The following is a 25,269-nucleotide window of genomic DNA, read 5'->3' as shown; positions in this document are numbered from 1 at the left end:
ATGCCTTCCACTCTGTGCACAGGTTTGTCTCTCTCATCTTAATCTGCGACACCTGATGCATGTTTCTTTCACCATCTCTGAAGATGGAGGCACCAGAGTGTCTCAGAGATGCACGTGGCTGGATGTGGGGGTGTGCAGTTATTTTCTTCTATATTTGCACATATTTTCTCCATCAAAATGGATAAAATAAATATGTCCACTACAGTCAACACTAAACACTTAAATACTATGGTAAACGACAGTTCAAATAAGTCCTACTGTGTAGTGTTGTTAGGACACATATGCAAACAACATTTTAATCTAAAATTTGGTCCATAAATAGTTTTACAAATGTACTTTTCTTCTTCCCATAAAATGTGCTCGCACTGAGAGCCACTATTTTCATTGAAGTAAAACAGAAAGTTACCAAAGCCCCTCCCCTTCACATTTGGTATCATTGAAAAGCTCTAAATGTCCTCTGTGGACGCCAACTGGAGTTAATTCAGTAGAGTGTATTGGGTGGGAGATATTCAGGTTCAGAAATGTCCTCCACAGAGCACAGATTTGCGTTGCTGGTATTATATCAGATCCTAAGGCAGGACAATGTGGACAGACAGATCTAAGTGTTAAACTAATGCAAGTACATGGAGCACATTTGCTCTGCTTTAAGAGAGTGTGAAAGGCCTCGCTGGCGGCTGTTTGTCTTCAATGCATTCCTGCATATATTAAATGTGCAGGAGGAGGATTCTGAACCAAAATGAAAAACAGGACAAAAGTGAATGCAGTATGGAGTATGAAAGTCATTGTAAAAGTCTTTCTCTTCACTTCATAATGAAAGAACTCATATCTTGGAGTTTTTGATTTGCGCCGTGTGGTGCACTGGCTTCAGACGGTAGATATTTGGAGATTCAAAAAGCAGAACGTGTACATAAAGAAACAGGAGGAGGCAGAAGAGGCAGATTGTCTGCGGTACCACCACAGTTGGGTCATCATTTCCAAAGTGTGCTATTGAATGTTCTTACTACAACAACTAAAAATTCATTTTGAAAGTGAGAGAACCGGACCTTTAAATCTATTTCACAGAATACCCTGTATTGGACAGAGTTTTGTTCTCTGGCTCCACAAACACATGAGACACATGGCCCCAACTGTGGAGTGTTTAAGTCTCATTTTAAAACCCACTTTTATTCTCTGGCTTTCAACACCCCTGAGTTGTTTTTATTGTTCTTGCATAGTTTTTTGTTTTTTTTATTATTATTTTGCAGTTCTAGACAGTGTTACTTGGTTTATTGTGTGTATCCGGCCTGAGTAGGATGGGCGAGTTTGGGAAAGTGTGTGAAGAGGAGAAAGGGCTGCAGGCTGATCGTTCTGCTGCTGCGGGGGGCTATATTTTACAACGATGTAAATGAAGATGTCTGCTGCATATCTCTGATAAACACATTCATCATCCTTTTTCCAAACAGCTGTCTATCCCGACAAGTTGCCCTCTGCGTTGGACAAATGCTCGCCAAACCCGTGCCAGAACCGCGCCCTGTGCCGCGCCCGCGAGGACAGCTACTCGTGCTTCTGCGTGCCGGGGTTCCAGGGAGCTCACTGCCAGATCGACGTGAACGAGTGCGTCTCCCGGCCCTGCCAGCACGGAGGCACCTGCCTGGACCGAGTGGGCACGTACGCCTGCCTGTGCCCCCCCGGCTTCACTGGTAAGAGCTTGTGCAGTAGTTCTATGACATGTGAGTGGTCAGCTGAAGTTAAGGACGCTTTGTCGCTCATCTGTTCATCATCTGGTCAGCCTCATTTGAACCATCTGATAAACCTTTTCAAAAATGAGGACAGCAGGACAACGATCCGAAGGCCATGAAGCCGTTTCATTTCTCAGACAAGAGGCACCGTTTAAAGGAACAGGCCACCGTTTTTCCATACTGAGCTAAACTGAGCTTAGACAAGTTGATGTGTACCTGTCTGGTCTTTGTGTGTGCGCTCAGCCTCCCAAAACGGCCAAAGATGTAGTTAGCATTTGGCCTCTCCCAATGTATTCCTATGGGTCCAATCAGGGGTGAAGTTGGAAGCGACCTCGCTCTTCCACGAGCACAAAGACCAGACAGGTACACATCAACTCGTCAGGATAGAACATGTGGACAAACAGTGGCCTGTTCCTTTAGCATCTGACAAGGCAAGAAAAGTTGATCACTAATCCTGAGATCATCTATTTGGGACAATTCTGGGGGGTCGACCCATCCCTGCCATTCTTGAGGCATAGATTAACTATTAGAATAGAAAAGAACAATCTTACGTATAACCCCACCTCATCAAACAAACCAGTCCAGTTACTCAACACTCTTTAACAATCAAAACTATGAATAACAATAACAATTTTGACCAGTTCAGTTCACTTGAGACCAGTTCATGTAGGGAGGGGCAGCCCCCGCAAGTTTGAAGTGACTTTAGGGCAAGAGTAGGCAAGTTTGTGTCGCGAATGGCCGATTTTAATAATTGCCAAAACACCAAGGGCCGAACTCACCATTGTATCCTAAAGCAAGAACTTTTTTTCTGCAAATGCCCATGTTTTACATCAGTGGTTCTCAAGTGGTCCGGCTTCAGGACCCACCATGACCACAGGATGACAAACAAACGGTCATATATTGACATTCATTTAGGCTCGCGACCACTGAAAATGGTTCTGCAACTCACTTTCTGGTCCCAACCCACAAGTTGAGAATCATTATTTTACATTATATGTACATTATCAAGTGGGGTGCTCTGCTAGGATTTTTAAAAAAAAATGACACTATTTAGAGTACTATTTAATTCACCGTTTTTCCATACTGAGATATGTTCTTACCTGATCTTAGACGAGTTGATACGTACCTGTCTGGTCTGTGTGCGTGCCCCTGGATGAGCTTGGTTGCTTCTAACTTCACTCCCATTTGGAGCTATAGGAATATACGGGGAGAGGCCAATGCTAAAAACATCGTTGGTCCTTTTGTGTGACTGAGGGCACACAGTTCTTCCATACAGTGATTCTTACCTGAATGTAGACGAGTTGATATATACCGGTCTGGTCTTTGTGCGTGCCTGTAGAGGAGCGTGGTAGCTTCCAACTTCATCCCGTTTGGAGCTATATGAATACATTGGGAGAGGTCAAATGCTAACAAAATCTTTGTTCTTTGTGCGTGACTGAGCGCACCCACAAAGACCAGACAGGTACGTATCACCTAAGATCAGGTAAGAACATATCTCCGTATGGAAAAACTGTGAACTATTCCTTTAAGGTATTTGATGTCATATTTGCATAATAATTTAATCATCTTTGGGGCCAGAGGTTCTGTGTGGAGGGCCGGATTTGGCCCCCGGGCCTGACGTTGCCTACACCTGCTTTAGGGTAAAGTGGTCTGGGTCGTTATGGGAGTGGCCAAAGACATTTATATTCATGTGGCAACAACCACAGCCTGATATCACTGTGCTTTAGGCGGGACAGAGCGCTCCTCACCAAAAAAATAAGATCATTCTATATGTAGCAGACCGAGGCAGTGGCCCACTTGTTAACTGCATTGCTTTACAGTGATCACAACGCCACTCTGAATTGTGGGTCAGAGAACCCAGTATTGACTTTACCCCACACTAAGGTCACACAAGTTCGTTGGACTAGGTAGGACAGAGACAGGTTAATAAGAAAATATATTGTTTTTATTACTTTGGATTTAAATATATTTTTAAGATGATAAGATAAGATGATACTTTATTGATCTCACAGATGGAGAAATTGCATTCGATGAGAGAGCATCCGGCAGCAGCACCCATTCAGTGCGCACCACTCTTTTTCCACTGTTTTTTTTCTTTGGTGAAAGATCGTTGTGTCGCGGCCGCCATCTTTACTGTTTTGGTCACAGGAGGAGCACTGGTTGATGGGAAATCCGTAGACGATGACCACGGCGGTGGAGCTCTTGTGCTTGGCCACGATGTTCTTGGCCACACAGGTGTAGTTGGCCGTGTGGGACAGACGCGCCTGCTTGATGATCAGGTTTGGTCCACGGTGATGTAGAAGTTCCTGTCCTCGGCCGGGTCGATGATCTCGTTGTCCTTCAGCCACTCCACGCCACTCCACTGTAGTTCACTTGAGTTAAGAGCAGGTCACATGAGTTGTGCAAATACAAAACTTGCAGGTTGAAATTGAAATACAAAACAAAAACAAAGAAAACCCATGGTCAAGTCCTTGCGGAACGGCTGGCGGCCCAGATTCAGAAGCCCCACGTGTCCATCACACCTTTTACCTGGAGTGACGGTCCAGCAATGGATGAGGGGACTGACGGGACTGCCCTAACAAACCACTGCTATCAAAGAGGTCTCTGAATTTGGGATGTGCAGGGTTGCAATGGGGATTCAACATAGCGACGAACAGACTTGCATTTGCTCAGAAGGAAGGAAGGACCCTGTTTGACAAGGTTAAGGCTGCGTCCGAAACCATCAAATTGTAGCCTCTAAGCACTAACACTAGCAACTAACTCCTTAACCTTTCATGGGTCGACTGTTAGATCTGTGCAGTTAGTGAACTAGAGCTTCAGCAGCATTTGAACAATCCGTCCGTCCTTAAACAGGGGAAAGGGAAGTGACATCACCAACAGCTGTTTTTCTTCTTCTTTAAAGTTATTGGTGGAGTGCAGGCCAAACAAAAGTGCATGTCGCCCCCTAGTGTACAGTGTCCAACAACAACATAGTGTCCAAACAAAGACATTTAAGGAGAAAAATAAATCCAAATGATCCAAACATTTCCCTTTAGTGTTATTTTATTTCAACAGCTGTTTCTTAAAGCTACAGCAGCAAAGGTTCCATGTGGCTTAAGTTTCTACTAAATGAAAACAAAAGCATTTAATCCGAGTTTCCTCTTTAACACTGACATGTGACTGAGCTGTGGGGACGACAACATGGATTTATCACTTTTATAAAGTTTGGCTTGTGCAGAATCTTAATTTTTAATTATTTTTATTTTTATTATTAAATGTGCTCCTGTCAATCAACAGTGGTCGCGCATGAATCTCTCGAGGGTGGGGGGATTTGGCGCAGTGGCTTGTGGGATGGCACATAGCTCCTAATCACCGGTTAGTTAGCCCCAGAGGTCCCTATGCTAAAGTGGCTATGATAGTTAGCATCAAGGCTCCTTTTCCTAACTCCTTCCTAACTGACTTACCAATTCGGAAGCAACTTGCCATGGCGGACGCTGAAGCACATCCGGTTTGGCGTAAGAGCTCTTAGCAATCTGACCATTTCGGACGCAGCATAAGTTTTAGTTCAACATAAATTCGAAGGCTACATAAGGTTTGTGAAGCGTCTGTAACAACGTACCGTGGGCTAAAAGCGAAGCGCTCACTTTACGCACACCTGCCTGACACAGGGCTGCGACCCTCCCCCATGGTGACAGCACCCGGAGAGCAGGACACGCACTGGACCCCGCGCTAAAAACAACCAGGTTTTTAGACTAACATGTTAATAAAAGTAGAAGATGTTGTCACTTAACTCACCGAAAGCATTATTGAATTGCTGGCTTTCCGCGCACAAATTCGGCCACTGAAGCGCATGTTTGGCCCAAAGTAGCCGGCCTAAACAGTGGACGCCCTTGCTTCCTGTGTTCAGCCGCGCAGCGGGTGACGTCAGAGGTGAGAGGTCGGGCTGCGTAACGAACCCTCCTTTTTATAGTGCGCCCTCTCACCTCATCAGCCACTATGTGCAGGAGCGCAAAGGGCTACCCTGTCACATACATAATGTCTTTTACATTGAACAGCAATAGGAAAAATCATATAGATACTGACGTGAAAGTCAAAATCAGCGTTGCCTGTGATGTATGTGATGTGATGTATGTTAACTTCATTCTGTTCCATATTAATGAGGGAGATACGAGGCCTCGCTCCTCTCATTTCGACAAAAAGAAAGAATGTTTGGGAAAACTGAGGGAAAATACATAATTTTATTGAATGTTTCCACATCAAAATCAGGCATGAAGGCTATGAGTGGAGGGACAAAATGACCTATATTTTCTGTGAACAAGTCATGATAGAGCCTGGTTTAAATTTGTAAAGAGAAGCTGACTCTGAATATGCAGACTATGGCCTCTCAAGGGCCTGACTCATCAGAGTGGAGACATGCCCCCTTGTCCCCCCAAACCCGTCTAGTTTGCAAACTAGACCGCTGGCTGAAGTGGTCCGGGACTGGAGCCGTTTGGAGCGCTTCACCTTTGGCAGTCGAAACACGGTCTGGTTTAGATTTTATTTACATTAAGAGTTGACATTTTCCAGTTCCACTTGACTAAATGGAGCATTCTCTGAAGTGAAATGTAGCATGTAAAGCATTAAGTCATTTCACCTTCCCAAAAATTAACCCAGTAATGACTCCACTCCCTGTTTTTTGTTGGTTCTGGGTTTGCTAGAAACAAGCAAATATGACAGAAGTTTTGAGGGCGAGAAAAGAGAACCATGAATAAAAAAAGCAGCATTGCACACTCAAGCAGCCGATGTCCAATTTTTAATCAAGGATGATGATGACATGAGCCTTCATCAGATCATTCTTTTTTCATCTTTGAACCACAGTGTGTGAACCACAGAACTCATTTCTTTCTACACGAACTTGTCCAATTGAACACACATACATACATTTCAGACCTGTTTCACTTTACCTTGTGGCGGTGGTAAAGTGAGGCCAGTTCCTCTAAAGCAGGGGTGTCCAAAGTGCGGCCCGGGGGCCACATGCGGCCCTTAATAGGCTAAGAAGACAGTATGAACCTTTTACAAAGAGCTGGCACGAAGGTTTTAAGCATAAATTACGGTGTGGGGCGCATTTTAAACCTCTGCTTGTCAAAGGTTTCATGGCACTAACCACCGATCTACGGCCCTTCACCCCATGTACGCTTCAATATGTGGCCCCCCATGAAAAACGTTTGGACACCCCTGCTCTAAAGCCATATGTTCAGAGTAGCAAACGATTTGAAAACATTCATTCAACGTGTTCTTTGTTAAATCCCCTTTTATATTCTCAATTGTTTTTGCACAACAACTTCTAAAGTATATTTAAAAAAAAGCACTCACTTTGCCCCACACTCGTCACATAAAACAAAAGTCCGAGTGTTATTTGTTGGACACTTTGAGTTTTTTTTTTTTTTGAAGCCTTTGCAGAAGCTTTTGCCGAAGATGAAAGGCGTCTCCACAGCCACAAAGCTAACTCCTGACCCTAACCTCGGCCTGCTTTGGTTTGTAGGGCTCTCCTGTGAGGTGGACGTCGACGAGTGTCACTCTAAGCCCTGTGCTAATGGCGGCAGTTGTCATGACGACGCGGGAGGCTTCAGCTGCACCTGCCCGCCGGGTTTCCACGGAGACCGGTGCCAAACAAACACCGACGAGTGCCAAGATGAGCCCTGCCACAACGGGGCTCTGTGCGTGGATGGAGTGAATGAGTGAGTAGAGCGGGTACAGGGGACCAATGACGTAATAGCACTCCAGAACATGTGCACATTTAGTAGAACGACTGTTCCCCTGTGACACGGGCCGGATAAAGCAGAAGATGGATGGAATACAGCACAAATAATACAAGAACATAACAGGAGGTGGCTGAGCAGTTGAAGGAGAAGATTGTGTGTTCAGTCCCCGGTCTTTCTGTGTAGAGTTTACATGTTTCTCTCCCCATGTCTGGATGGGTTTTCTCCTGGTGCTCCAGTGTCCCCCGTCATCCATATGGGTCGCCCCGGCAACATGGAAGGACGGGTCAAATACATACATACAATACAGTCAACCTTAAAGGAATCGTTCAATGTTTTTCCATACTGAGATATGTTCTTGCTTGAGCCTAGACGAGTTGATGTGTACCTGTCTGGTCTTTGTGTGCACCCTCAGCCATGCAAAACGCCCAAAGATGTTGTTAGTGTTTGGCCTCTCCCAATGTATTCCTATAGCTCCAAGCGGGGGTGAAGTTAGAAGCGACCACGCTCTTCCACAGGCACAAAGACCAGACAGGTACGTATCAACTCGTCTAAGCTCAGGTGAGAACATGTCTCAGTATGGAAGAAGGGTGGCCTGTTCCTTTAAGAGACGAGAAATATTATAATAATTCAGATTTAACTTTAATTTATGTGTTTTTATATCAACATGAAGTTTAACTTAAGTTGTGTAAGGATTAAACAATGGCATTAGACGGTTATAATGCACGACGCAGAGTCAAGAACACCATGACGCACAGCGGAGTCTGATACGCGGCTCCGAGTTGTTTAATCCGCTTATACCATGTTCACACAAACACAACATTTTATTTAAAAAAATAAATAAATCAGTAAACTCACAATATGCCAGACTACAGGGACTATTTTATGTGAGTTTTTATCCTTACACTGTCTGAAGTTTCGTCTCAGAGTGAGCCTCTCACTGCTGTGAGGATCTTCATCAGGCTCAGCAAAACAACATCAGCGCAGAATCACAACAGGACTAACCCGGCGCTTTTCTGTGGAAGTAAACACCGATATGCAGAACTCCTGGGTAGGAGTTATTTCACTTTTACGTTGTTTAACCCGAAGCTAGCTAGCTAGCAACATGTAGCTCAACTGTTTATGGAAACAGCTGCAGTGGAGTCTCTTACACTTTGGCCCCACGAACTGGAAGTTTTACGTTAGACTTTACTAATTCACCCAAATATGCTGAAGTGCAGGATCATTTTATGTCGGTCTGAAAATAATGAATAGTGCCTTAACCGTTTTCAACAGAAATGTAAAGCTCATATTTTATTAGCACTAAGCCGCTGCCCGCAGCGGAGTGATATCCCAGTGATTTCACTACCAGACTACGTGTGTGGTTACACCAAAATAATGCACGCCTGTTAGCCCCCACCAGCCAGTCAGAATCAAGTATTCACCCAGACCAAGGTATAAACTGTATTAATCTCTGTAGAGAAATGTGTTCTCTGCATCTGACCCATCCTCAGTGTCGCTGGGCGCCCTGTAGGAGCAGTGAGCTGCCAGCCTGGGCCGGCGCTCGGGGACTCATCTCCATGATGCATGTAACATGCACCCTGTCACAGAGCAAAAATCTGACCATATGCGGCAAACCAAAGGGAAGGTGCAAGTTTGAGTCTATATTTCTTTAATGTTTTAGCTCCGCGGCGCGGGTCAGTCGTGTGCACCTAAACAGAGCACATATGTGTCGTTAGGCCGACTGCTAAAGTGAAGGGCAGGCAAAGTCACAGCCTCCAAAATCACATGAAATCTGCGAGCCTTTGTAAAGGTTTCTTTTCTGCGTCAGAGATGCAGGAAAATGAATAAGATCCAAACTCAGAAGAAGCATAATGTTGTCCAGTAACAGCCAAAACACCCGCCTCAAATCAAACACGCTGCGGTTAGAGCGGCCATATATGGAAAGAGAAACTTATCACTTAATGAGCAATGTCCTTTTTATGTCCCAATAATGAACATTTAGGCAATTTATTTAAAAACTAGCTTATTAGCTATTCATATCTCACTTCCACCGTGACGCACTGAACCGTGAGACAGCTAAACCGTATACTTATTAAGAACCATCTCAGTTTAGTTTTGATTCAATGCTGAACTACAGACAAAACTAAATTTAAATATTTTTAAATTTGCTCACAGGCAAAAATAACTCAGATCAGAATGACACTATCTGCTGCACTGTGTCCAAACACTGAATAGACCTTTGAAAATCCACATCTACAATCTTTCATCTCTTTATCTGAATAGAGGGATTGTAATGCTCTGTGTTTGTTGTCAGATACAGGTGCGACTGCTCCAGCACAGCCTTCACTGGAGCCCACTGTGACGTCCCTCTCCCAGCCTGCCACTCTCAACCCTGCTTCAACAGCGCCATCTGTCAGGACAGTCCCGGGAACTACACCTGCCACTGCTGGCCAGGTGAGACCGAGCAGACCGACGCTCATGAGCATGTACTGAATATTGTGCTTTCACTGTCAACATAACGGATAACTCCAGCTCAGAGCTCTGCAGACACGCTCAGAAATGTAGGAGATTCTTGTTTTAGTTCAGCACTTTATACGTCCTCCTTCATTATTTTTTGTCATTATCTATCCATTTGAGTAATAAATAAATAAAATAAAATAATAATAATAATAATAATAATAATAATAATAATAATAATAATAATAATAATAATAATAATAATAATAATAATAATAATAATCAATATGTGTCCATTTACATCATGTATGTCAGTTTTGAAATCAGATGTACTTCTACCACATTCCCTTCAAATCTTGTTTGTTGCTTCCACCCTTCGTAGCATTGACCTAACAGGATTGAGTGAAACCTTTTAATGTACTCTTTTAGCCCTCACAGAATAAGCTGTGTGCTCATCTCGGGCCGTGTGTTGCATTATGGGTAAGGCTGTGTGAGTATCTAAGAACATCCAAAAGTGTAGCTGGTGAAAATCAAGGTGGTGTTTGTTGTCTCCATGTGAGCTCAGTCGTTTAGGATAATGTGTGGCTGTTCTCGTCCCTGCAGGCTTTGAGGGGCTTCAGTGTGAGACAGACATCCCTGAGTGCTCCAGCGCCCCCTGTCTGCACGGAGGGCGCTGCGTGGAAAGGTCTTGGCAAGCTCTGTACGGTGCTGAGCCCCTGTTGCCTCTACACTACAATCCCCATAATGCCGAGGGCTTCGTCTGCAGCTGTCCCAATGGAACCACAGGTATTAAAGCGGACCAGAGCCGTTCTCTCACGGACTGACATTAGTTTGCAAGTTCCCTCTGAGTCTGCTGGATTTAGTCTAGTTTCCCCGTTTACCTAAAACATGTGCAACAGGGTTATCTGGAAATGTTAAAGATTATGGATAAAGGTTTGAACATGGGCTCTTAACTTCGGTTATTTTTCAAACCCGGAAGACAAGACACTTCTTTTTATTATTATTTTGTTGATCGGTATCATCAGCAAAAAGAACTGAAAGGTGGTCGTAGAAACAGAAGCAAAATCATTAATGTAAATAATGGTCCCAAAATTGAGCCTTGTGGTACACCATACTCCACGGAATTCCTTTTAGATTCATGTTTATTTATACTGGGCTTTACCCAAATCTAAAAGCTTCTCGACTGGAGATCACGCCTCATTTGAAAGCTAAGACCTACAAAAGTGATGGAAACTTTTCGTCACGTCGCCACATTTTTGTCATATTTTTGTTGTTTTTTTCTCATGTTGTTGTTGACTTTTCATACTCTTTTTCTCGCCATTTTGATGCTTTTCTTTTTAGCTTTTAGATTTGGGTAAAGCTCGGTTGAGGCGGGACTGGTGGCCCTAGAGCCAGTGGCCCTTCTGTGCTCTTCCAGAATGGACATGTGGCCAGTCCGCCCCTGTTAGCAGTTGTAATAGATGTTAAATGAGTATGTGTTGTTGCATCTAATTGTTTATTGGTTTGTTTGGTCGGGACAGTGCATGTTAATGAACAACCCACACCGGAGTGTAGCCACGCGCACTCTCAGACACACTCTGTTCATCCTGGCCTAATGGTAGCACTCTCAGAGGAGTGATCTTCCCTCGATTAGCACCTGTAATTGTGCTTACATAAGGCAGAGCTGCAGGCTGCTGGGCCTGTGAGCTTTGCCCACTGTGAGCGTTGCACTAAAACAGCCTGTCGCGCTGCACTGCCTGACTAAGGTGGCCAAATAGCATTAGTGTAATCCCCACGATCTGCTTTGCCGGTCTCCTGACTACAGCTATTGGACTATGTGTAAACCCCCCAAGAGGCAAGGAGCGGGGCACATCTCCTCTGCTATGGTCTACAGACTCTCCAAATGAATATGGTGCACGTAGCCGTCTTCCGCTTTGCTCAGGTGGAAAGAGAAACAGCATGATGTGGACCGTCGCTCCATGGATTTGGGGAGTCTTGCTTCTTGGAGCAGGTAACAGCTTAACAGGCATTAGGCATTAGGTAACACGTTGCTGTTGGAGGGCTCGAACTGTACCATTACATGCAAACATTTATTTTTGGGAAAGTTTGGGGTTTGCAAGTCCTGAAGTATGAGCTTTTGTTCAGTGTGTTGCTGTAAGAATATGTTGAAAGGAGAGAGCTGAATGAGGTCCAAGGTTCAGCTGGAGGACAAGGGCCAAAATGACAGTCAAGTTATCTGACATTTTCAAAAAGAATCTCTGGAATCCTTGGAATAAACAGGCCCTGTTCCTGTCGCACTGATGATTTGACTTCATTTTTATTTGATAAAAATGCCACTTCACTGAATGTATTTTGAGTCTAGAAAGCTTCACTGGATTCGTCTCAGCCCTGAAATTGCTTTTCTCAATAAAAGTGATTAGCTTGAATGTTAGCTTCATTCAAGTTGCCCTACTCCTCATTTTATTGTTGTTTCTTTGCAGTGATTTTAACATAAAATGTCAGTTCCAAGATGTAAATGGTCACATTCATACAGTTTACATGAAGGGACCACTCACCCATTCATACTGGGGGTAAGGTGGTTGAAGTGTTTTGCCCAAGGGCACAACAACAGCGTGCACCTGTGGGATTCGAACCGCCGACCCTACTGTGCCACAGTCGACCTCAAAGAGGTGACCTTTGGTAAAAAAAACTACCATTAGTAGTAATATGAATCTTCCTGTTCCCAGGGTCCCTGTGCCAGGAGGTCATGGATCAGTGCTCCCCCAGCCCGTGTCAGAATGGGGGCACCTGTGAGAGCTTTGTGGGCGGTTACACCTGCCACTGCCCCAGACACAACACCCCCAGCGGAGTGCTCTACGGGGGGGCCCACTGTGAGGAGCGCCTGGTGGGCTGCGAGGGACACAAATGTCAAAACCACGGCTGGTGTGCTCCTTTCCTGCTGGACGGGACGCATGGGTACACCTGCACTTGCACTGCGGGCTTCACGGGGCCCCTCTGTAAGACCCCCACCAGCTTCTCCTTCGAGCGGAGGGGGTACCTGCTGCTCCAGAGTCCGCTGGTAGAAACGGAGGTGTCCGTCAACGTCACTCTGAGCTTCAAGACAGTGCTCCCCAGGTAATTCAGCTGGGATTCATATATATATATATATATATATATATATATATATCTTTAATTACAGTCAGGTAAATTGTGGGGACATCCCAGCTCTTCAGTTTTGTCCGTGTTGGTAAAGTTTATGGTTCTGACATGTTCACTAGCCACATGGATTAGCACTGCGTCTCTCTCCCCAGAGCCCTGTTGTTTCAGCGGAACAGTCGTGGCCTGCTGCTCATTCTGTCCCTCCTCGCCGGAAGACTTCGCCTCACATTAACCAAAGAAACCTCTGGTGCTCTCGGCCCATCGGAGCACCCCTCCAGCCAAGTCCTGGAGCTGCCCCACAACGTCACGGACGGGCAGTGGCACTCAGTGGAAGCCACGCTGGGAAACTGGGTGCTCAGCCTCAAACTGCTGGACTTGGCGCGCAGCTCCGGAGCACAAGCTTACCACAAGGTGGCGCCGGTTCAAATCCCGGCCGAGCCCATTGCGCCCCCCCAAAACACGTACATCGGGGGCATGTTGGAGCAGTCGGACAGTCGCAGCTCGGCTTTCATCGGCTGTATGCGGGATGTTCTCGTGGACTGGCAGCTTGTGGTGCCGGAGGAGTGGTTAAGTAACTCGGCGGTGAATGTGTCGCCCGGGTGCAGCCACAGGGACCGCTGCCTGGACGCGCCCTGCCAAAACGGAGGAGAGTGCGTCAACCTGTGGCAGAGCTACCAATGTCGCTGTCCCAGACCCTACGAGGGCCAGGACTGCGAGGAGGGTATGTTTGTGTAACACGTCTGTGTGTCTGTCTGTCTGTCTGTCTGTCTGTCTGTCTGTCTGTCTGTCTGTCTGTCTGTCTGTCTGTCTGTCTGTCTGTCTGTCTGTCTGTCTGTCTGTCTGTCTGTCTGTCTGTCTGTCTGTCTGTCTGTCTGAGCTTGTAAAGAAGAGGCCACCCTGTTACATACACGTACAGTCAATCCACTTTGATCCATTTGCATTGAGATGAAACAGCACGAGGCACACACTGTTTTGTTTATAGTGACTGATGATTATTGGATGGATTAAAGCGGCGGTGACGCTCTGGACTCTGAAGACGCCTGCCCTATAGAGTTCCCACGTGCCCAGGATGTAGACGGCAGTGAAGGTCACAATACCAGTCTGATCTTCTTACAGGATATCTGGATAGAGTAAATAGAATGACGGACTTGGGAACATGCGGCAGAGCTCAAATGATCTGCTCTGCTCTCTCTTTATTTAAACATGTTTATGTCAACAGACAGCACGTGGTTTCACCACATTAATACATCCACTTCAACAGAAAACTTTTGTCTTTGTTATGTCGACAGAGCCTGAGTCAGTGACGTTAGCATTCTATCACGGCTAGCTTCTACCACGGTTAGCAACCTACCATGGTTAGCAACCTACCACGGTTAGCATCTACCACGGCTAGCATTCTACCATGGTTAGCATCCTACCACAGTTAGCATCCTACTACGGTTAGCATTCACATGTTTATTGTGTTCACATCTACGAACCTTCTGGGGAAAAACTACATTCACAGCATCATGTTGCATGTAAGACTAGATATTTAGCGTGTGCTTCAGGGCTTGTCCACAAATGTTCTCCAGAGCAGCTTTGTGTGCTTTTAGTGCTGTCAGTAACTCTCCAGGCACTTTCCTAGAATGCCATCCTCAGTTTTCTTTACGTATCAGCTTTGCTCATCTGTATGAGGTGAGCGAGTTTTGGATGTAGCATCTTGACTTCAGTGACTGTGGGGAGGCATAGTTTGGTATGACATACACCATGGGTTTGCAAAGTGGGGGTCAGGACAGTGGCGATCGCCAGATGATTTCAAGAGATTTTTTTATTTTATTAGTGATTTTAGTCAATTAAACCAAATGTCAAAATAGAGCAATCATATTGTTAAACCAGATATACAAACGCACCTGAAATGATTCTAAATAATCACTTACTTTGGGGAGTTCCAAGTTGTTGTTCTGGTGATTGTGGAGGTCATGACCCCTGACATACACCAGTCAGCGACCACACCATCAGAAGTTATGTGACTGAAAAATGGTCCAAATAATTGATTTGTTTCATTTCTCCAGAACATGTGACTGCTCGTTTTGGCAACGAGGACGCCCAAAGCTACGCTGCTTTCACCATCTCCGAAAACATCACGGACCACCTCAGCCTCTCCCTCTTCCTCCGCACCCGGAGGAGCAACTGCCTCCTCCTGGCCGTGCCCAGCAACAACACCCTGTCCCTCGCCATGTGGCTGGAGGACGGCCGAGTCCTCGTCCAGCTCCAGAGCTCCGGGGTCATCAAGTCTGTGCGCGTGGTCAACGACGGGGAAGTGCACTTTGTCAGTTTAGAGCTGGCCGGCGGCCGGCTGACGCTCTACGCACAGGGCGAAAGACAAGGCCATGTGAACGTGAGCGAGGTTATGATCCAAGCTGGGGACAGTGTGCTCGTGGGGGGGTTGGCGGAGAGTGGGGAGACGGCATTGTTTGGGGGGTATTTCAAAGGCTGCGTGCAGGACTTAAGGATCAATGAACGAAGGCTGCAGTTTTTTGGACTGGACATGTCCGTGCGGTCGTACCCGCTGGTCCACCTGGACAACGTGACTGCGGGATGCTCCGGGGACAACAAGTGCAGCGTGAGTAAGAGTGTGAAGTCAACTCTATGCGATTCTCAGTGTGATAGAACTGGAGATAATGCTAAATTCAAAGATCAGTCTACATTAAAGTCTGTTGTATAAATTAGTTTAGGAACAAGAACAAGACCTGACAGACACCCGTGCGTAACTGGCTCATGCACTTCAGCTGCGTCTCAAACCCCGCCTCCATGTGCTCCTGCACAAGGGGGGCGGGTGAAGGAAGTCGAGCAAGCTGAGCAAAGGAAAGCGTTTTTTTTCCCGCTTGGTGTGAGCCCGGCGTTCAGTGAACTGAACTGGGCTGGTCCTGTGATTTGTTCTTACCTGAGCTTAGACGAGTTGATGCGTACCTGGCTGGTCTTTGCGTGCTCGCTTCTAACTTCACCCCTGTTTGGAGCTATAGGTATACATTGGGAGAGGCCAAATGCTAACTACATCTTTGATCGTTTTGCATGACTGAGGGCACTCACAAAGACCAGACAGTTACATATCAACTCATCTAAACTCAGGTAAGAACATATCTCAGTATAAAAAACTCTGTTCCTTTAAGTGCGCATAGAGCTCCTCCTGCTGGTCCTTTCTGTGGAAAGCACTGCTGCGAACACTCTCCAGTGGGTGATCAAAGAATGGATTTGGGTGAGGACCTAACCTAGTTAAAGCTTATATTTAGCTGCCTTTAGTCGTCATCTCCAGGGAGACGGGTTGGAGACGGCCCGCTCCCAGTGAAGTTAGTGTCAGGTCTTAGAGAGCTGAGCAAAGACAGTTTTTCAAAAAGTTATTTTTAAGACAATAAAGATAAAGTTTTGTTAGTTTATAGCATTCGGCCTCATGTTCATTCTATAAAATGATTGCATACATGTCAGAGGGTTGTACGTTTAAGTCACCAGCCCCTGCAGAGTGACAGAGACAGGGCGAGGTGACCTCAGTTACACAGAAGTGTTTTGGTCTGTTTTGTTTCGTTTCAACATAATGGATAATGTCTCTCTCCCTCAGAGGAACCCTTGTCTGAACGGGGGCATGTGCTTCTCCGTGTGGGACGACTTCAGCTGCTCGTGCCCCCCCAGCACCTCGGGGCGTCACTGTGAGGAGGTGCGCTGGTGTGAACTGGCCCCCTGTCCCGCTGAGGCCGAGTGCAGGATGCTCAGCCGAGGATATGAATGTAAGCCATGAGAAAAACAATGAAAAAGCATTCAAATATCAACTTGGTTTTTGTTGTCCCGAAATGCTTGGGACAACAAAGGTTGGGTGATGTCTCTTTGGCTGTTGATGTTTACAGTGAATCATCATGATGGACGATGATATCAGGGCATTTTCTCAAAAAGGCTACGAGAACAGGCGATATGACGCTCAATTTTCACTGGTGCTTCAGCCACCGGTTCTACAGCTTTGTCACTCCTAAAAATCTACGTTGAAAGAAAGTGCTTAACTCGAACATGCACCAAATCACAAGCGATCTAAATGCACCCGCAGCCTTTACAGTGCTGAGAGAAAAGAAGTACACCGTCTGGAATTTCTCACTTTTCTGGCTAAAGTGGTCACTAAATTTGGTCTGATCTTCATCAAAATCACAAGAATGATTAAACAGTGTCTGCCTGAACTAATACCACCTAAACATTTACATTTGATCATATTTTTATTGGCAAAATCATGTAAACATTCACAGGAGAACGTGGAATAAGTCAGTACACTGCCTAGCTAAATATCGTCCAAGAGCAAAGTAGACAAATTTATGCAGACATTTCTGAACCTGACGTCCAATCACTGAGGCTTAACACTAAAAAACACTCTCTAGTTAAGAATAGTGTCTTGTTCAGAAGCCTGGTCTGATGTTAACCATGCCTCACCTCAAAGAGCTCTGAAGACCTGCAATCAAGTATTGTTGATTTGTATAAAAGTGGAAAAGGTTACACAACCATCACACAACCTAAAAGTCTTGTTCGTTCATCCATCATGATGGACGATGATATATTATATATATCGCTCCCTCACTCCTGCATCCTGCGCATGGGCTATCCATACATCCATATACTCCAAATAAAGCAGTAGTTCTCTTCTTCTATTATGTCCAGGTCAGACAACTCTGTGTGACACTTGTCTCTGTCTCGCTGCAATGGAAACACGAACCATGTGCTTTATTGTGAAATGGTTCGTGTCAGCCTTTCTCTCAGGCCGTTTCATTTCTTCGTCATCAGTGCTGTACAGTGTAGTGATGAATCGGTTCACGTTACGCGGAGCTCTTCGTCTTATTTATACCAGAAAAGGCCAGAATGAAGCGGAGAATTAGCCTGCTTATGCGCACGCAGAGGAGGCGCTCTCCCGGCCTCATTTCTCAACGTCACCACTGTCGTCACCAAAACTTTGATATATGTGTTTGTATTATGAAATATTAGCCCAAGGTAAAACGATAGACCTGCCACAGGCCTCTGGTGTTATGTACATTATAAATGTTTGGGTGGTATTAGTTTAAGCAGACACTGTTTGTTCATTCTCATGATTTTGATGAAGATCAGACCACATTTTATGATCAATTTAGGCAGAAATGTGAGAAATTCCAAAGCGTTCACATTAATTTTCCTCCCCCTCTATTTATAAAGACTCACATGCTCCTCAGTCCAGAGCCATTTACCACATGCGTCTGTAGCAGGAGGTTTTAGGCTCTGCTGGCTCTGATTCCCCCCCCGCCACCCCCATGGCATGTGTTTGTTTACCTGGCTGCAGCACGTGAAATGTGAAGGATTCTCCTTTCGCTTCCTCCAGTTGTGGATCATGTGGATCATCACTGGAAGGAAATGCTGCACAATTTGGGAGTTCTCTAGTGGCTTAGTTTTGCAGCTTTTTAATCACTTCCCGGAGCACTAACCTTTGCTAAACGTCAGAACATGTGTCGAACGCTAAACTATAGCAGAGTGAATGGAGACAGTCATAGCTTTCACCTGTTGCTTCCATTTCGTAGCAACATAAAGCTGTGAGGAGCCTTAATCCGCGGTGTGTCACTAAATCGACGACCTGTTTGTTTTCTTTCCCCCATACATGTGTGAGTGTAGTTCCTGTGACGCTGCTGATGTAACGTAGTGACCTGCCTGTAAGCTCACTGTAGTGGTTTGTAACAGGCTGGAGTCTAGGCAGCTTATCCATTCCACTGGGATTAGAAATGCTTCCACCTGCACCATCTGTCAGAGCCCAGCGGAGTGGCACTGCCTCACTGCAGCAGACAAAACATGCATAATGGCGTCTACTGAACCTGCTGTGGGGATCCTCTATAGTGATGGCTCACATTTGAAAGTCTTGCACACACGTTGCAAAACTTCAGGGCCGCTTTTCTTCAATTGAGATGTTTGTTCCACTCACGCAACGACCTCACCACTTCAGCAGCTCCAACAGACTCCAAACCTTCCAGTCCTGGACGCAACAATATTTTGAAGGTTTTTTCAGAAGGGATTTTTGAAATATCTAATTCCATGCCTGAATTATTGAGCTTTGAACACAAAACATAGGGTTTCACTTATCCAAAATCCATCCATCCATCCATTTTCTTCGGCTTTATCCGGGGCCGGGTCGCGGGGGCAGCAGTCTCAGCAGAGATGCCCAAACTTCCCGGTCCACACACACCAACTCCAGCTGTTCTGGGGGGACCCCGAGGCGACACCAGGCCAGCTCGGAGACATAGTCCCACCACCGTGTCCTGGGTCTTCCACGAGGCCTTGTCCCACAAAATCCCCTCAGAAAAAAATCTCAGTAAATGATATACAAACAAAATGATCTAATACAAGTTTATTTCTATAGCACTTTACAACATCACTTGGCAGACCAAAAATATATAAAAACACCAGCATACAAACAAAATAGATCAGTACCTGGTGTTCTGGAAGGCCTGACATATATAGGCAATTGACATTTTTTAGGCATAAAACTACAGAAAACTAAATGCATTTTTTTTCCTCATATTTATGTCAGTAATTTACAGCATAAGTTTTTAAATTGATGTCACAAAATGATTTTTCCACCCTTATTCACCTGCAGTGACTCTCCTTAAAGACTGTTCAGAGTGGGTCTGATGAAGGATAAAGGGCTCTCACAATGCGGAGGACATTATTGAGTTTCAAGACCAAGAAAAACAGATTGTTGCTCTTCAGATTCCTAAAAAAAGAAATGTCCAAAATTCACAGGATAACAAACACTGCGTGAATATGGTTCAATTCAAAGACAATAAAAGCAGAGCAGAACAAACTGTCGGTTGCCACCTAAACGGGCATAAACCGAGATCTATCCAGGTGTCAACTCTTCGTTTGGTCAGACAGTGAAATATTCAGTAAACATGAATAAATATGGCGAGGCTCAAACCCTAAAATCGCTTTCCTGCATAAAAACAGAATTCGATTGTGTGATGGGCAAACAACCGTTATGAAAGCGACTCCAGTCCTGACCAGCATGTTCCTCTTTTCCAGGCTACGCCAACGCGACCTTCCTGAACGACTCCACCGTCCTGACCTACCGCGGGAACGGACGCATCTCTCGCAACATCACCAGCCTGTCCCTGAACCTGCGCACGCGCAAACGCAACGCCGCCATCTTGCACGCCGAAAAGGCTTCCTCCTTCATCACCCTGTCCGTCCAGGAGGGATACCTCTTCCTGGAGCTTCAAAGCATCGCTGAGAACAACATGGCCGGCGACCACGGGACCCGCCAGGTGTCCACGGTCAGCTTGAGCAGCCGCAGCGTGGTTAGCGACGGCCATTGGCACAGCGTCCACTTGTTCATGGCGACGCCCTGGACGCTGACCTCGCGGTGGACTCTGGTGCTGGATGAGGAAGTCGAGTTGGCGAGCGCCTCCAAAGGGCAGGCGGGGAACCTGGATTTTTTGCGGGAAGGCGTGGACATCTTCCTGGGCGGGCTGGCTCCTGATGCGGGGTGGTCTTTAGCGGGCTGCCTGAGCACAGTGGAGCTGGGGGGAATCGCGCTGTCTTACCTCAGCCCCGCCCACGTCAACCTGCCGCGGCTGCAGCCCGACCAGTTCGCCCTGATGTCCCCGAACGCGCCGCTGCTCGGCTGCAGCGGGGCGTCGGTGTGCGGGCCGAACCCGTGCCTGAACGGAGGGCAGTGCCAGGACCTCTTTAACTGGTACAACTGCAGCTGCGTGGGCGGGTGGGCGGGGCGGCGCTGCGACCTGTTCGTCAACGCCTGCGCCTCGGACCCCTGTGGCCACGGGAACTGCTCGGTGCGGGGGCTGTCCTACGAGTGCTCCTGTGAGCTGGGGTACGCCGGGGTGGACTGTGAGGAGGAGGTGGACGTGTGTGAGAAGCACCTGTGCGCTAACGGCGGGACATGTCTCCACGGGCCACGGTCATACGCATGCCTCTGCCCCGACAACTACACCGGACCCCTGTGCAGGTACCAGCGCCATCTTAGGCTTAGACATCCACAAGGGAAACGACGGCATCACAGAAGCTCAATAAAGCCGTACCACTAATAAAAAGGATCAAAATGAATGAAAAGATGAATTAGTAGAAATTAGAAGAGTCTGAGGACTATGCTCCTCCATAGCTCCACCTTTTTTTTTCTGTATTCCCTCTCATCGGCTTGACCACGGCCGTGCTGTTTACTTTTGTGATCTCGATCTGAAGAGACCACGGTTAGACCCTGAAACACCAGCGCGATGACCAACATTTCCTTTAGACGAGTGGGAAGAACATCTCAAACTCAGTTCAAAACAGCCAGGTCCTGTTGCCGATGTTCAAAGTATGATGGAGGATTTCTGGGTGGTGTTTTGCTCATCACAGAGGATATTGTGTGAGGAAGCTTTATGTATTTGTGCTGCAGGGAGGGAAGGCAGGCCAAAAGATGGGGCAGCATTTTCTCATTTATGTATTAGATTTGGAGTTCTATTCCTGTAATACACGCCATTTCAAATGTTCAACATGGTGAAACATGCCCACTCATAGCTAAATCCTTTATTCACTCACTATTTAGGACCTGTCTGATCTTCACCCGTGCCTTCAGTCACGTGAACACAGCGCAGGCGGCGTTAGCATTTAGCCTCTCCCTCTTTCCACTATAGCTCCAAAACAGGTCAAGATAGAAGCTACCAAGCTCTTCCACGTTTTCCCTATTTAAATATGGTTACGTGAAGTGTTCCACTACAAAGTATAATAGTAATAATAATACCAGGAGTAGTTTGGCACAGTAAAGTGAAGATTACTGCGCGGATTTCGAACTACTCCTGGTATTATTACGCCTTACAATATAGTCCCACCTTTTATCCGCTTAGAAAATCCACATTGTTTAATTTTGTGTAATTATACTTTGTAGTGGAACACTTCACATAACCATATTTAAATAGCGAAAACGTGGAAGAGCTTGGTAGCTTCTATCTTGAGTTTTGGAGCTATAGAGGAGAGAGGGAGAGGCTAAATGCTAACGCGCTGTGTTTACGTGATTGAAGGCACGGTGGAAGACCAGACAGGTCCTAAAGAACTCGTCAAAGCTAAGGTAAGAACATATCTCAGTATGTAAAAACGGTGGCCTATTCCTTTAAGTCCGAGGTCAAGTGGGCCTTGTTACATTTGTTTCTTGTTGACCTCTCTGTTAGGATTGCTATGGAAAAATGAAGTACTGCGGGATGAGAATTGAAGTGGCTCTGCAGTCATTTTTGCCCCATATAGGTTTGGAGTTGACTTATACAGATGAAATAGATCTTATTGATCCACTTTTTACACATGAGGCCTTTCTATTTCAGCCCCACCACATATTCACTCACGAGGAGGCTATACCAAATTGAACTAACTGGGAGGGACGTTCAATGTCAAATGGGCTCCCCCGGTTACGGACTGATGAAGTGCGATGTGAAAGTCAGTACAAAAACTATTGTGTAACTCTTATAAACAGCAGCCGCGATAGGCCTATGTCAGCCTTCCCTGTCTGCAGACGGGGAAACACCTCTGGCTGGAGGGTGAACATTACAGCCTCACTTGTTCCTCTATAAAATATACATTTTTTAAAGCAAAGAACAAATGTGAATGTATAAAAGGCGTTTAGAAAGATAAACTATTTGCGTACACACACACACACAAAAGCGTCGGAGTGGCAGAGGCGAGGGAACAGAGTAAATGTTTTGGCTCGGCTCCGGCGCCTGCCTGTGTGGAGCGTTTGCACAGCGCCCGCAGAGCTCTCCTTCAGAAGCCGCCTCAGTCTGCACTACACAAGGCCTGTCTGCTTCATCTGCCTCTGCCTCCTCGAAACCAGCAGGGGAACGCCTCCCGGCATTTATCTGTAAACACCACCGCAACACCCTCCAAACCCCCTTTCTTTCCGTTTCTTTTCTGTGTTTTTTTTTTTACACTGAGGAAAGCCTTTGCAAACACGGAGCAAAAGCCACACGACGAGCCGCCAACATCTCCACTTCTCATCTCCCCCACTTTGTGTGCGGCGTCTTTGTCTAACCGCTGTTCTGTGTTCTCTCTCCAGTGAGCGCGTGGCGGAAATACCTTGGTACATGATTGTCAAAACTGTGTAAGTAGCTTTTGTTTTGTTTGGGTTTCCTTTCAGAAATCTGTCTCTCAAACGTCACCCGCCGTGTCTCCACATTTTGTTCAGCTCGGCGCAACAAAATGACAAACAAAGCTAATATTATCCCGCACTACAGGGCTGTTTGGGTTGCGATGACTGGCAGCTGAAGTCTTAAAGTCCTCCTTAGTGTCAGTTCTCTGCGCTTGGGGGGAAATAGTATCAAAATTGATTCAATTAAAGGATAAGAATATCAAAGTGGACATGTTCTTTCCTGTCTGGGTTGTCTGTTGTCTAATTCCGCTCAACTAAACAAGGTCCAAACCAGGAGTAAACCACTTCTAAATCAGGGGCTTTGGAAATTACACTCAGGATTATGTGGATTAAGCCAAGGAAAACCCAAACAAGAAACCTCAAACATCCAAGTAGACAATTGATCAACACAGCGGGACATGAATTGACAAAATGGCTGACGTTCCAGGACCTACCAACTACACCGACTCCATTCTTAAACATTCTTTGAACAACATGTTTCTGGGACAGCCCACCAGTAGCAGAGTGGGCAGAGACAATTTGGACAGTGTTCGGATAGTGTTTACCCGGCATTGGCCTCCACTCGCCAGGTAAACACTGTCCAGCGGTTTATGTGAAGAAAAGTCCTGCTGTACTGATTCACCGATCTTTGATTATTTAAACCAGCCCTAGATTGCACATAATATCCATATGCACCAAGTGACTAAATGTCCCTCCTCCTGCAGACGTCACAAACTGCCTGTGTCAGTGTGTGGGGACAACCTCAGGAACTACACCTGCTTCAACGGAGGCAACTGCACCCAGAGAGAGCTGTCCTGTGACTGCCCGTCAGGCTTCACCGGGCACAGGTAACGCCCCGGTCTCTTACACTCGCTCGCATCAAGAAATGAAGAGTGTGTTTTAACCTCTTAACCTCACTTTAACGGAGCATTTTTGTTGCAATTTTCATCCTAATTTTTGTCTCATTTTCGTTGCTCTTTTCAAGAAGCTTTTAGATTTGGGTAATACCTGGATAATAACTAGAGAAAATGTTCTTGGTTCAGCTGGAGGTTAAGAGGTTAAACACTATGTACAATAGGGATGGGAATCGAGAACCAGTTCTACTTGATCAATCCATCAGAGCCGTATGTCTTCTTCATTAAAGGATCTATTGTTTTAAAATTTCTGGTAGGTTTTCACTGCCGACTGATCCTCTCAAGTCCCATCCCAAATGTACAATACAATACAATACTCATCTGCCATGTTCTTGGTCTGACGTTCTCTGAAAAACTCCTGTCTGTCTGACACTGTTGTAAGTTACATATGCTTGTGTGTGACCTATACGTGTGTGTGATTTATGCATGTGTGACTGATACATGTGTGTGTGTGTGACTTATACATGTGTGTGACTTATACATGTGGATGACTTAAACATGTGTGTGACTTATGCGTGTGTGACTTAGACATATGTGCGACTTCTGCATGTGTGTGACTTATACATGTGTGTGACTTATACATGTGTATAACTTAAACATGTGTGTGACTTCTGCATGTGTGTGACTTATACATGTGTATGACTTAAACATGTGTGTGACTTCTGCATGTGTGTGACTTATACATGTGTGTGACTTATACATGTGTGTGACTTATACATGCATGTGACTTATACATGTGTGTGACTTATACGTGTGTGTGACTTATACGTGTGTTTGACTTATACATGGGTGTGACTTATACATATGTGTGACTTATGCGTGTGTGACTTGTGTGTGTGTGTGTGACTTATACATGTGTGTGACTTATATATGTGTGTGACTTATACATATGTGTGACTTATGTGTGTGTGTGACTTATGCGTGTGTGTGATTTATACATGTGTGACTTATGCGTGTGTGTGTGACTTATACATGTATGTGACTTATACATATGTGTGACTTATGCGTGTGTGTGACTTATTCATGTGTGTGACTTATGCATGTGGGTGTGTGTGTGGGTGTGACTTATACATGTGTGTGATTTATACATGCATGTGACTTATACATATGTGTGACTTATGCATGTGTGTGACTTATACATGGGTGTGACTTATACATGGGTGTGACTTATACATATGTGTGACTTATGCGTGTGTGTGTGTGACTTATACATGTGTGTGACTTATGCGTGT

At 45.7% G+C, this 25,269-nt stretch overlaps 1 protein-coding gene across 1 annotated transcript in view; it reads left to right on the top strand.

Annotated features, from left to right (window-relative positions):
* crb1 (crumbs cell polarity complex component 1) overlaps nucleotides 1–25,269 on the top strand; it is a 48,061-nt gene that overhangs the window by 8,706 nt on the left and 14,086 nt on the right. The window contains exons 2-12 of the mRNA XM_079580919.1: nucleotides 1,443–1,679; nucleotides 7,219–7,414; nucleotides 9,732–9,871; nucleotides 10,478–10,660; nucleotides 12,580–12,967; nucleotides 13,144–13,712; nucleotides 15,043–15,593; nucleotides 16,584–16,749; nucleotides 20,036–20,978; nucleotides 23,052–23,096; nucleotides 23,849–23,971. Coding sequence (XP_079437045.1) covers nucleotides 1,443–1,679; nucleotides 7,219–7,414; nucleotides 9,732–9,871; nucleotides 10,478–10,660; nucleotides 12,580–12,967; nucleotides 13,144–13,712; nucleotides 15,043–15,593; nucleotides 16,584–16,749; nucleotides 20,036–20,978; nucleotides 23,052–23,096; nucleotides 23,849–23,971 — 3,541 coding nt within the window. The remainder of the gene's footprint in view (nucleotides 1–1,442; nucleotides 1,680–7,218; nucleotides 7,415–9,731; nucleotides 9,872–10,477; nucleotides 10,661–12,579; nucleotides 12,968–13,143; nucleotides 13,713–15,042; nucleotides 15,594–16,583; nucleotides 16,750–20,035; nucleotides 20,979–23,051; nucleotides 23,097–23,848; nucleotides 23,972–25,269) is intronic.

The sequence above is a fragment of the Gobius niger genome (genome assembly GCF_951799975.1).
Source record: "Gobius niger genome assembly, chromosome: 22".
NCBI classification, from domain to species: domain Eukaryota; kingdom Metazoa; phylum Chordata; class Actinopteri; order Gobiiformes; family Gobiidae; genus Gobius; species Gobius niger.
This window is presented reverse-complemented; position numbering and strand designations above follow the sequence as displayed.